Here is a 12371-nt window from a genome sequence, read left to right as displayed (position 1 = left end):
ACCGGTGGCCCGGTCCGTGACTGATCCGGTATGAAAGTCGTGTTGATGATTCGCCTGTTTGATTTGGCAAATGTTTTACATCGGATGCCCTTCCCGACACAACCCTCTTCATTTATCTAGACATGACACTGGATTGTGCCCACTTAATGGTTGCATTCAGCCAAAGCAAAGCAACACAAAACAATGGTGGTTTATGGTGCTTAACTGTACTATAAATAATATGCATGGCACCATAAAACTGCACTGTTGATCAGAGGATGTTTTAACGTTCAGACTGAACACCTTTTGGTTTGTTTGGCTGCTCAAAGCTCTTGAATAAAATATGTATTGGCTAACAGAGGTGGAGGCCTTAAACACAACCTGTCTCCTATTTATCATGCATATTTTATCAATCCCTAGAAAGATGAGGCGCAATTCACACCTGAACCAGGTTGGACACACCTAATGACCCACTTTGGGGAATAAGAGGGGTTGGCAGACTGAAGAAACTACTTGAACAAGTAGTGAAATGTTTCGACCTAACAAGAAGGAAGTCCAGTTGCCATGACTCAACTTCCAGATAACTTCACCTGGACAACTGAGAATATTCACACATACAAAGATTGTTTAATTTTCTATATTGTGTCTGTTTGCACACAGGCTTCACACTGGCCAGTGTGTTAAAGAACCAGTCAGTTTTCCAGCAATTCCTGGTTAAGAACCTTTCTCTGTCCAACTCCACAACGAGCCTGCTGCTGAACACTCCAGTCAGCATCAGAGAGGTGATTCACTGCTGCTTTATTAACATTACCATATGACAGTCCAGTAAAGGCCATTAGCTTCATTTGGGTTTGTGCAAATAAAGGCCATAACTTGATATTGTATATATATAGCTTGTTTTCAATAGCTACTAAATACAGTATACTGTAAGTCAGCTGTAGGCTGTTAAGAAGCCACTATACTCCATCAGAACTTGTTGGATAGTTCAATAGCTCTGGAACCTGACCGTCCACCACATCACCATATCACATATGTTTTTGAATTATTAATTATAATAAATATTGAAATATTAGCATTACATACATTCAGTTTGCATAACTAGTAGGTATAGTTATCACATAAATGTAGGGTGGCACACTGTATGGCATTTCCACCATTGTTCATACTTATCTCTGTGTCCTCTGTGTCCGGTAGGTGCACAGTCTTATATTTGGTACATCTCTCAGAGATGGAGACAGGACCCAAAGTTGGATTCAGGGTGCAAAGGATGCCAGACATAAAACTGAAGATAAAGTTTCTCATCTGGAGGTATGTTCATACATCTGTCCTCAAACTGCTTTTTCCCTAAATATTTCATGTATGACATAGTGTTACAAAATGACAGCCTTCCTTGTTAATCCCTTTTGCTTGGTGCAAATGTCTCACTTTACCACCACCAAAGTATGCCCAGACTATCATGCTGACTTCACTAAGCTTGACATAAGATGCCTGACACAGCGTGATATTGGAACACAGGACTACTCTTTGCTGATGATGGGCCTCTGTACATTTATTTCTGATCATTTGATAATGATGGGTAATAGAAAATCTGCTTCTCATTTAACAAGGACATTTTTAAGTGACCCCAAACGTTTTTAACACCACTGTACACTATTTTGCTATTATTACAGCTCTGCATGCTTTATTGTAATTTAATTGAACACTAATCAAGTGTGTGTTCTCCCTCATCCATAGGAGAAGCTACTGGGAGATGTACACAGTCTGGGTGGAGGTCTCATACACAAAGCCCTACGTGACCAATTGAAAGTAGCCCATAGACAGGCTCTGCTCAAATTGATGTCCCAGGCTTTGGGCCTCACTGAAGTCACAGAAAACCAGGGAAATGACCAGCAGGGCCTGAAAGAGGCAGAGGTATACTTGCTAATTCAGGCCACCTCCATGATTTACATTTACTGGATATTGTTAGATTTGGAGGTTGAAATTACTTTTTAGAGCGAGGTGCATAACTGAGTAAAAGTTTGGATTTTAACTGCCTTGGAGACACATGTTTTGACCTATTGTACCTGATTATACCTCTGCAGAAACTTCAGTGTGTGTCAGGCCATTAAAATATTTCTGTGACTTACAAAAAATACTTTTTCGATTTTTTTAGTTTTAGCAATATGTCATATTTTTTGCTTCATGATGTGGACCGTGTCAGGAAATATCCAATAACATGTGCATTTATGTTACAGAACATCTAAATGTTTACATCACTGAACTTATTTTGCACAGGGGGTCCTGGTAACTGGTGCTATGTTGGAGGCCCTCACCTGTGCGAAGGGCGGGCCTAGTGACCTCAGTGATATCCTGCTGGTGCCCGAGCAGCAACGACCCATGTTGCAGGCCTATCGCAGTGCAGTGTGCAGCGGAGGGGAGGGTCAAAGGTCTGAGCGCTTCAGGCAGATGAGCCTGGAGCTGAGAGAACAGATTAACACACAGAGTGTCACTGAGAAGGTACAGAGAAATTTTAGATCCACATTTGTATGTCATCAGGTACAAAAAACAATAATTGTAATTTAAGATACAAATCACAGTATTATGTAATGTTTTTTTCCATTCCTTTACACTTTGTGTCCCGTGGAGGCTGAACATGTGGAAAAAAATGTTCCATTACATTTATTTTTAGTAAATGGCCTGCTCTACCTACTTCAAGGGAACATTGACTAGTTTTCTCTCTTCTGCTCCTCCATCATCCTACCAGCTTCACCTGGAGCAACCCAAGTCTTTGGTTCCTCTCTCTCAGTCCCACCTCGGGGCCTTATTGAAGGACCTGGCCGATGTAGAGAGGCTTCTCAAGGATGTGGACTTGCTGTCTGGCCTGGCCCGCTTGCTGCCCAAAGGAGCCTGCACTGGTCGATCTCTGGCCTCTCCCACAAACATGACCTTGGCCCTTAACACAACCACCCCGGGCCTAAACGCAACTGACATCTCTGGAGAGGAAGAAGAGGAAGGAGCAGAGGGAAGTGGAAGAGCAGAAGGAGGAAAAGGAAAAGAGGAAGCAGTAAATCCTCGTTCTCAGTTTTCAGCGTTTGTACAACTTTGGGCCGGGCTGCAGCCAATTCTGTGTGGGAACAACAGGTGGGTGAGATTACAGAGGTGAGGTACAGCCATTTCCTTTTTTTTAAATGAACAATTGGTTAGTGACGTCGGTCGATCTTGTGTCTCAGTGAAGATGGAACTGTGACCTGCAAACAGGCCTTACATTTAGATAGTAACACTATGTAAAAAAACATGGGTTATCTGCCTGTCAGCAGCCGCCCTGGTAAAAATCTATAAAGTACATGTAAAAAGAACTTCAATTAGTGCCAGATAATGTGTCAAAGGTTTGATTTTTCAGTAGCTTAGTAGTTTAACTTACTGCTGTTGTTGTAGATCCATCACATGTTTTTGTGGCTGTGTATGTTCCTGCATTTTAGCAATTAAATGGTTGGCTAATTGATATTGTTGCTAAAACTAAGATCAACTGACTTATACTCTAATTAGACGTCTGATTATGTATCTTCAACAATGTTTAGTCCTCACTTTCTTTTGTTTTTGTCATTTTTTGTCAAAACCTTTGATATTAGATTAAAAATTAATTGAGAAATCAGTCAATAATCAGCTGAACTCAATTTTTATTTTAACAACCTTGTGACTGATAATGTACACTATATAAACTTCAGGTACTATAACTTTGCTGCCTAGTTAATAACCTTCATCCATGTTGCAGGATCATTGAGCCAGAGGCTTTGAAGCAGGGTAATATGAGTTCTCTGGGATTCACCAGCAAAGAACAGAGGAATCTGGGCCTGCTGGTTCACTTGATGACTACAAATCCCAAGATCCTCTACTCCCCCATTGGCTCCCAGGTGGATAAAGTGATTCAGAAGGTAAGTAGAGAACAGTGTTTAAAGTTTATGTGTGTGAACAGATTATTCCCATTATACTTAATGTGAAAGTTCTTTCACTTGGTTCCAATGCCATGGTAAAATGTTGAATTCATTAATACTGCACACATTGTTAGGATTTTACCTTTGTGAGCTCATATTCCAACAAGACAGACTCAGCACCATCCAGCACAACATACATAAAGCTGCAATAGCTGCAGCACCAAGGGTCAAAATTCTCATGTTCTGTTTTAACCTCTTAGAGCTCAACAATTTTTTCAAACAGCAAAGATTTGTGACAAAATCTGCTTACTGTGGTCAGTAGCTTTATAATTTTGTTAGATGTTTTTAAAGATTTATGTCTTGAGTTCAAAACAGTGGATGAGGTGAGAGGCACAGACAGAAGGCAGAAAGTACTGGTTTTGGTCAGTACTGGTTTGCATAATTCACTTACAATCAATTCAATTCACACAAAGCCACCTAATGAATCTGGCTGTGTAGCGTTTAATGCTGCTGTTAGCAGTAGCTACAGCATGTAGATCTGTTATTTCAGCAAGTGGGCTAAAGTTGGTGAAAATAGCAGCAAGTGTAAAAGATGCTCAAGTTGGAAGAGGTGAGTAAAGGAAATAAGAAAAGAATAGCGGCATATCGACAAATGTTTGAATTCATAATAAAAAAAATAACTTTTTGCACTTAGGCAAATGAAACATTTGCATTTGTTGGGAATGTGACACACTACGCCCGGGTGTGGCTCAACATCTCTGCCCAGCTCAGGACTTTTCTGGAGGAAGGCAGGCTACACAGCCACCTGGTGTGGCTACAACAGGTACACCCACATACAGTATACTTCATCTTTTGACATTACTGAGGATGTGAAAAAAATCACCTGTGCTCATGAATGTGATCCTTCTCTCGCCAGCTGTCCTCAGAACTTCAGCAGCACCCTGAATTGCTGAATGCCACAGACAGTGAACTGATGCAGAGTCTGATGGAAGGAAACTACAGTCTTCTTAACACATCCACCCTGCTGGAGCAGCTAGACACCATTGACAATGCTGCCTGCGGCTGGACACACTTTATGTCCAAGGTCAGTTTAATGTATATAAGTCGATGAACTGATCTCCCTGAACAACAGACAATTCTGTTGTGTATGTTGTAAGCAAATGATGTCAAGTGCATGGTAATGATACGTAAATGATCATTTATGTAAAGTAATGACAAGTGATCAGTCTGTCTGACGAAAGCACAAAGAAAAGATTTCCAGTGTTTTCCCTGAACAACTTGTTTTCCCACTTTGAAAAACATGGGCACTCTAGTGCACCTAGCAACTCCCCAGTCAAATCCAGCTAGAATTACTGCCTCACAGTTATGACTCCACCAACCAGTGCAATACAGCAGTTTACACCCATCTGTTCAGACTCAAATTCTAAACACTTCATACATGAGTCAGAGTAGACATTTGTGCCAAATATAATGAAATTCCCTCCAGGCATGCAAGAGGTATTGTGTCACCAAGAATGGGATAGACATAAAGTTACAGTGACCTTGACCTTTGACCTTGGCCGGTGTTGAGCTGGTGTCAGAACATGTCAACTTAACATGACATAAGATTGAAAACTAACTTCTTTAATCAGCAAACAAACAGGGCTGCTTTTTTACAAATCTTTACTGCTATCTGGGTTTTGGAATCAAACTTTCAGGTCAGTGTGGACATCTTCAAGGGCTTCCCTGACGAGGACAGCATCGTGAACTACACCCTGAACCAGGCCTACCAGGACAATGTGTCTGTTTTTGCTAGTGAGTCATCCCTTTGTCTCGTGTTATGATCAATGAAGCTTATATCATCCAACTGCAACAATCTCATTAGATATTGTTTTTTGATTTAAAAACCAACCAGCAGTGATGTTAAACTGGGGTGGCTGTGGCTCAATAGGTAGAGCAGTTGACTACCAATCACAGGATTGGTGGTTCAATTCCCGGCTGCCACGTCACATGCCAAAGTGCCCTTTGGCAAGACACTGAACCCCTAGTTGCCCCCGGTGAGTCAGGTCAGCTGCATAGCAGCTCTGCCATCAGTGTGTGTGTGTGAATGAGAAGCAATGTAAAGCGCTTTGAGTACCAGCTAGGTAGAAAAGAGCTACATAAGTGCAGACCATTTACCATTTAAAGCAGGAATTCTTTTTGGCGCAGATTTAGTCTATATACCCTTTCAGTCAAAGTAAAAGTGTATTTAATGCGCTTGTAAAACAAAAAGGTCTCCACAACTGAAACACTTGAAGCAGAAGAATCAAGTTAAGACAAAATGTGGCTGCTAAAGAACACGCTGATTGATAATGGAGGAAATATAGCTCCAACAAGCTGCAATGCTAAACAAGTGCAAATGGAGTAAACGAGTAAAAAAAGAATTCAGATCAGAATTATAGTCTAAGTAATAGGCTTTGCACAATTCATAAACAGGCTTTGAACTTATATGGTGCCAAAACCACTGGACACTGACTCTCTTTTTCTCATTAGGTGTGATTTTCCAGACTAACAAAGATGGTTCTCTGCCACCACACGTCCTTTACAAAATCAGACAAAACTCCAGCTTTACAGAGAAGACAAATGAAATCAGACGAGCCTACTGGCGTCCTGGCCCAAACACTGGGGGAAAATTCTATTTCCTCTATGGTTTTGTTTGGATCCAAGGTAAGAGACTGAAATGCAATACTTCCTGAGTGCTGGATATAGTATATTCATGATACGGGTTTGAATATGGATTTGATGTATAATTTATTTGGACATATTTTATTTCATGTTTGTAATGAGAAAAAAGCATGAACTCACTGTTTTAGTGTAGTCTGCAGATGTGTTAGACTCTGCTTTGGAGCCAGACCATAGTGTCAAATGCATTGTTTTTTGTACTAAGAAAAGCATTTATTCTGGTACATTTTTTTACCACTGTGCACTGTGAGCACCTGTGAAGATGCCAGTGCAAACTGCAGCAGAAGCACTTTCTCACAGCAAGTCATCTTTTATTCAGGAAGGGCAAGGAAGCTGCTCATCTGACAGAAAGTTGATCCACAATGATGCATCCAACGTGACAGGACACAGTCTGAGGAGTTGGCCCAGAAATTTCCAAAGCAATGCACAGTTAACATTAAAATGAGAGATTAACTGACAGGCTTGGGTAACATAAATGACAAAAATAAAACCAATTTTTTTCGCTTCACTCAGACTTGCAGACAATGACAACATACTTTTTATTTCTTTGGCAAAGAAAGTTAACAACTGTTTGCCAACACTTCTTGACGATTGTAAATTAAGCCTATCAATATAAAGAGCAGCACAAACCGCATTACAGACTCAGCGTTATGTAGGAAAATGATTTGATAGTTCACAAAAAGAATCCCTGTGATGCTGAAAATCACATCCTCCATGACAGCTTTGTGCTGAGCTATATTTTACTATTAACACCCCCTTATCCTTCAGTTATGGATTTTGGTTAATGCTGAGAAGGAGTTGCCTTTTTCGACTCTCCCCTCCCTGCACTATTAATAGCTCACTGGAAGTATTGCCAGTATTGCTATCTTTACCAGATGACCATACTTCCCAAACCTCCTCTCTCCGTCTCCCTTTCTGTGGATGAATGTAGGTTTTATTCATTCACAAACTATTTTGCATTGTAATAAAATCATGTTTCATACAAAATGGATTTGCGATTGCAGTTTAGTTGCATAGGATCATTTTAGGAGACAGGGTGACTAAATAGGCATGTGTACCACATCATCTGACAAAGTCAATATAAGGGATACAGGGATATTATGGCAGCCGTGTGATGCTATGTGTATTTGTTAGTGTGTGTTTTTATTTCTTTTTTAAATAGGCCCTGTATGGCATTTGCTATCTTTTCTTTACTTCAGTTTGTGCATTTATCATAATATGGGCTATAATTTCTGTGTGCACATGGTGCTGTGAGTGTAACTTTTTACTTAAATAGTTTCACCCAGGTACTTTGTCAAAGTTTCAGAACAGTGACCCTTGAGAATCAGGATTGGCCAACACAGGGCTAAACAATGCTCTCATTGGTTTAAAAAAAAATGAAGTCTTTAATCTGTTATGCTTGCAGTATTTTTTTTAGCCAGCTGCAGGTAGCAACTGTAAAAAACACTACAATATATCATAACATTATAAATATTAGCATCAAAGTTGATGTACAGAATATTAGCTAACAGTTACCTGTGTGTATAAACAAGCAACAATGTTATGTTTGTTTCCGATATACCCTCTCCTTTTAACTGTGGTTTGGTCTCTCTTTTATCCTTCTCTCATTCTCCACTAGACATGATAGAGAGAGCTATCATCAACACTTTTGTTGGCCATGACGTGGTGGAGCCTGGTAACTACGTCCAGATGTTCCCATACCCATGCTACACGAGAGACGAGTAAGAAATGGACTTTATACTGAGATGTTACACATATTGTGTCCTATCTTGTAATTCTGCTAAGATAGTAATGTTGAGCATGGCCCTGGGAAGATCATTTATCACTGACACATATTCTCTAATTGTAATTGTTACACATTAATTGGAGTGTCTGAAGTAAAATGCCGTGTGGTGTCAAAGTACTTTACTTGATAACTTTATTTTTTTCAGTTTTCTATTTGTGATTGAGCACATGATGCCTCTGTGCATGGTGATCTCCTGGGTATACTCAGTAGCTATGATGATACAGCATATTGTGGCTGAGAAGGAGCACCGGCTCAAAGAGGTGAGGCTCTTTGACTGTACATCTGTCAGATTTCCTCTAAATCTACAGGTTAGGGTGTTAGGCTGGTATTTAGTAATTCTTATCAAAGTGGCTCCTCCCTGACCATGGCTTGTACAGTGTTTTATTTATTACTGTTAATATTACTTTTTAATAATAGTGACAATATTTTTTTTGTAAGGATTAATTCAGCACTGAAACAAGTGCAAGACTTCTTTTTGTTTAACAAGAATTAAACTATATATTTGTGAGCTATTTTACATGACATTTATATCTTAAAAAGAGAGCTCACCTCTTTGCTGAGTGTAGATTAAATATAGAATAAAACAAACAAATGATATCAATGTGACAATTGCTGTCCCCATTCCTGCCTTCAGAACCTGTTAACACAAACATCTCAGTCACATTTGATGACAGAGTTCTCATGCCACCTGCAGGCACATTGACTGTAAGCAGGGCGTCCTTATTGCTCTGATATCACACTTAGACCTAAACCTGTCTCAGCATAAGTCTTCCCACAGTGCCAGCACTACAAATCTTTTCTTTAAATGTTGATACCATCTTTTTATATATCTATATCTATCTGTTAAAAGCATGCCTGTAGAGGTACAAATGGATAGGTGTCTTGCAGTATGTGTAAACTTTATAGTAAAGACGTATTGAAAGTTTAGTTTACCTAACACAGCAAAAACAAGAATTTGGCAAAGATGATCAGGAAGAATGTTGAATCACCCCTCCCAGAACTGCTATAGCTCAGAAATAGTATTAGGATGTCTGAATGAACAGTTTTGGACTTAGGTCATTCCACAGCATCTCTAGTGAGTTCTCTGACATGAACTCAGGGAGACGGTTTGCAGATAAACCCTAGTTAGAAGAGCAGCTTTGCAACTCATAGGTCAGCGAAGATAAGAAATGGGAAGAAACTTCCGGGGTCTAAACACTGGTGGTGGTGGCTGAGTCAGCCAAAAGAGGAAGATGGAACTGGCTGGGCTCTTCAGGATAAGGAGGTGATGGGGTGGAAGAAGTTATGTCAGTGTGAAAGGCACAATGACAGAACCAGGATGATATTTAAAGAGCTGATTGGCCTGAGGAAGCAGGTAGAATTGTTGTTGGTTAGAGATGGTAATGACCAATTGAAAGAAAGGATTTTTTTACAGTGTGGGAAAGCACTAGTGATGGAATAGATTTACTAGGGAATCCCAGCAGAAAGTGAGTTTAAAAGAATCTTCCTTATTGAACTTTTGCCAAAGATTTACATCAAGTCACAACCAAAATCAAGTCACCTTACATAGGTCAAAACCTTACAGAAGTGTAGAAGAACAACAAATTAATGCCCCTTGAGCAAGCACTAGTTGACAGTTGAGATGGAAAACTTCCTTAAACATGAGAACAAAACTCAGGGTGGGCAGCCATCTGCTTTGATGAGTTATGGTGAGTGGAGAGAGGATAGAGAAAAACCTATGGTGGACAAGTTCTAGGTGAGGGTGTAGGATGAAATAGAAACAAATTCTTGCATATAACCATCATGCCACTTTCCCAGGTGATGAAGATGATGGGTCTGAACAATGCGGTTCACTGGGTGGCTTGGTTCATCACTGGTTTTGTCCAGCTGTCCATCTCTGTCACTGCTCTCACCGCTATATTAAAGTATGGCCGGGTGTTGCTCCACAGCGACCCCTTTATCATCTGGCTCTTCCTCACCATCTATGCCGTGGCTACCATCATGTTCTGGTGAGATCTCCTAGTTCTATTAAATGACCGTGAATGTCACAACTATAACAATTATGCTACATGTTGACCCTTGTTATTGGCTTGAAAGCTTTACTGTATTGTTTATGTGTACACATGTGCGATCTGTGGCAGTTTTCCATCTGGGTCGACACAAGCTGCATTCAGGTAGTGTTGAGGATAGCAGCACTCGGAGCCCAGCACACAATTGAAGTGCGTTGAAAGAAAATGCACACAAAAGCATAAAATGTGTGACGTTTCTAAGCATGCTGCTGAAACATCTGGCAAAATGCCTTGGTGTAGACACACCATTAAATTAACCAGGTTAATAGAGTGCATATAAACCTGCTGCCTGGTTACCTCTGTAGCTGACCTCTACTGCCCATAAATACTGTTGGCCCTGAAAGACAGCCATCTTTTGTTAGTATTTAAAAATCTGTCAGGTCAATTAAACTAAATTAGAACTTAAGTATAGTTAAAGTTGAAAGAAAAAATACATGAACCTTTTGGAATTTCAGGATTTTCTGCGTTATTTGTCGTAAAATGTGATCTGATCTAAGTCAAGAGTATTAACAAATATAATGTGTCTAAAATAATAACACAAAAATTCTGGTCTTTCATGTCTGTATTGAGAACAACCATAAAACCCTCACCTTTAAATGACTTCAAAAAAAAAAACAATTGGAGTCAGGTATTAGCACACCTAGAGACTTGTTAACAAAATTAGTTTGTAGCTGTGGACTAGAGCTACTTTGACTGACAGAAAACACTCAAACTTTTTGAGTTTGCTCCGCACAATAAGAATATGTTTATGTGAGCCATGCCTCACCAAAAGAACCTCTCAGAGGATCTATAATCAAGAATTGTTTAATTATATATAGCTGGAAATGGTAACTTAGTGATGTCAAAGACTTCAGAATTTCACCAGTTAGAAAACAATCTACAAATGGAGACACATACTGAGGCCACTCTACCAAGAAGTGGGCGGCCAATCAAAATGACCCAAGCACAACAAGCACTCATCATTGAGATAAACAAACAGACACAGCCAAAAATTTAAAAGGCATCATTGAAACTGGCTAACATACTGTATGTGCTCATGAGTCTACAGTACATAAAACATTGAGCTGAAACACACAACGGATGGCTTCAAAAAAGCAAAATCTGCCTTTTGTAGTGGCCAAGTCACCTTAACCCAGTAGAGGGGTGCTAGGGAACTACTTTAAGCAACATACATGAGACTTCCAAATAATATGACAGAGGTAAAGCAGATCTGCGCGACGAATGGGCTGAAAAGGAACAATGTGGTGGTCTGAGCCACAGTTACAGGAGGCGCCGGTTGAGGTTATTGCTGCCAATAGTTTTTAAATCCACAGGTTCACATAGTTTTTCCACTAGCACTATGAGGTTTTTATGGGTGTTCTCAATAAAGACATGAAGGATCAGATTTTTTGTGTTAGTACTTTAGGCACATTATACTTGGTGCTACTCTTGGTTTAAATGAAAATCAGATCACGTTTTATGACAACTTTGTTTTTTATTGCTAGGTTAACCAAATTATACAGAACCAGTACTCACATAGATCATTTTTTGTTTGTTCTAAGAACTGTTTATTGGACCAAGCTTTGCCTAGGCCAACAGGGGGTTACTAGTATTATTTTACTCTTAATCCACAGTGTATTTTGTGAAACCATTAAATGATAAAGATACTTGTGTAACTTCTGTTTGTTTTCCAGCTTTCTAGTGTCCGTAATCTACTCTAAAGCCAAGCTGGCTTCAGCCTGTGGAGGAATCATCTACTTCCTCAGCTACGTACCCTACATGTATGTCGCCATTAGGGAGGAGGTGGCCCATGATAAGATCACTGCCTTTGAGAAATGCATTGCTGTAAGGCCTTTTCTGCTTTTTCCCAACTTATACAAACTACATTTGGAATCTCTTTGTAACAAATATTATCTCTGTCCCTTGATAAATTATTATCAAGTAATCTAGATGATGTGAAAGTGAATA

The 12371-nt window shown here is 39.8% G+C and overlaps 1 protein-coding gene across 2 annotated transcripts in view; it reads left to right on the top strand.

The window, feature by feature from the left end:
- The window catches only part of abca2 (ATP-binding cassette, sub-family A (ABC1), member 2), a 71232-nt gene that overhangs the window by 36353 nt on the left and 22508 nt on the right, over positions 1-12371 (top strand). For both annotated transcript variants that reach the window (XM_026342243.1, XM_026342242.1), the window contains 14 exons: positions 640-761; positions 1174-1287; positions 1714-1890; positions 2254-2475; positions 2723-3099; positions 3731-3890; positions 4585-4713; positions 4807-4974; positions 5588-5684; positions 6402-6575; positions 8209-8311; positions 8522-8636; positions 10174-10364; positions 12098-12248. In XM_026342243.1, coding sequence (XP_026198028.1) covers positions 640-761; positions 1174-1287; positions 1714-1890; positions 2254-2475; positions 2723-3099; positions 3731-3890; positions 4585-4713; positions 4807-4974; positions 5588-5684; positions 6402-6575; positions 8209-8311; positions 8522-8636; positions 10174-10364; positions 12098-12248 — 2300 coding nt within the window. The remainder of the gene's footprint in view (positions 1-639; positions 762-1173; positions 1288-1713; positions 1891-2253; positions 2476-2722; positions 3100-3730; positions 3891-4584; positions 4714-4806; positions 4975-5587; positions 5685-6401; positions 6576-8208; positions 8312-8521; positions 8637-10173; positions 10365-12097; positions 12249-12371) is intronic.

This window comes from Anabas testudineus, chromosome 9 (assembly GCF_900324465.2).
Source record: "Anabas testudineus chromosome 9, fAnaTes1.2, whole genome shotgun sequence".
NCBI lineage: Eukaryota > Metazoa > Chordata > Actinopteri > Anabantiformes > Anabantidae > Anabas > Anabas testudineus.
This window is presented reverse-complemented; position numbering and strand designations above follow the sequence as displayed.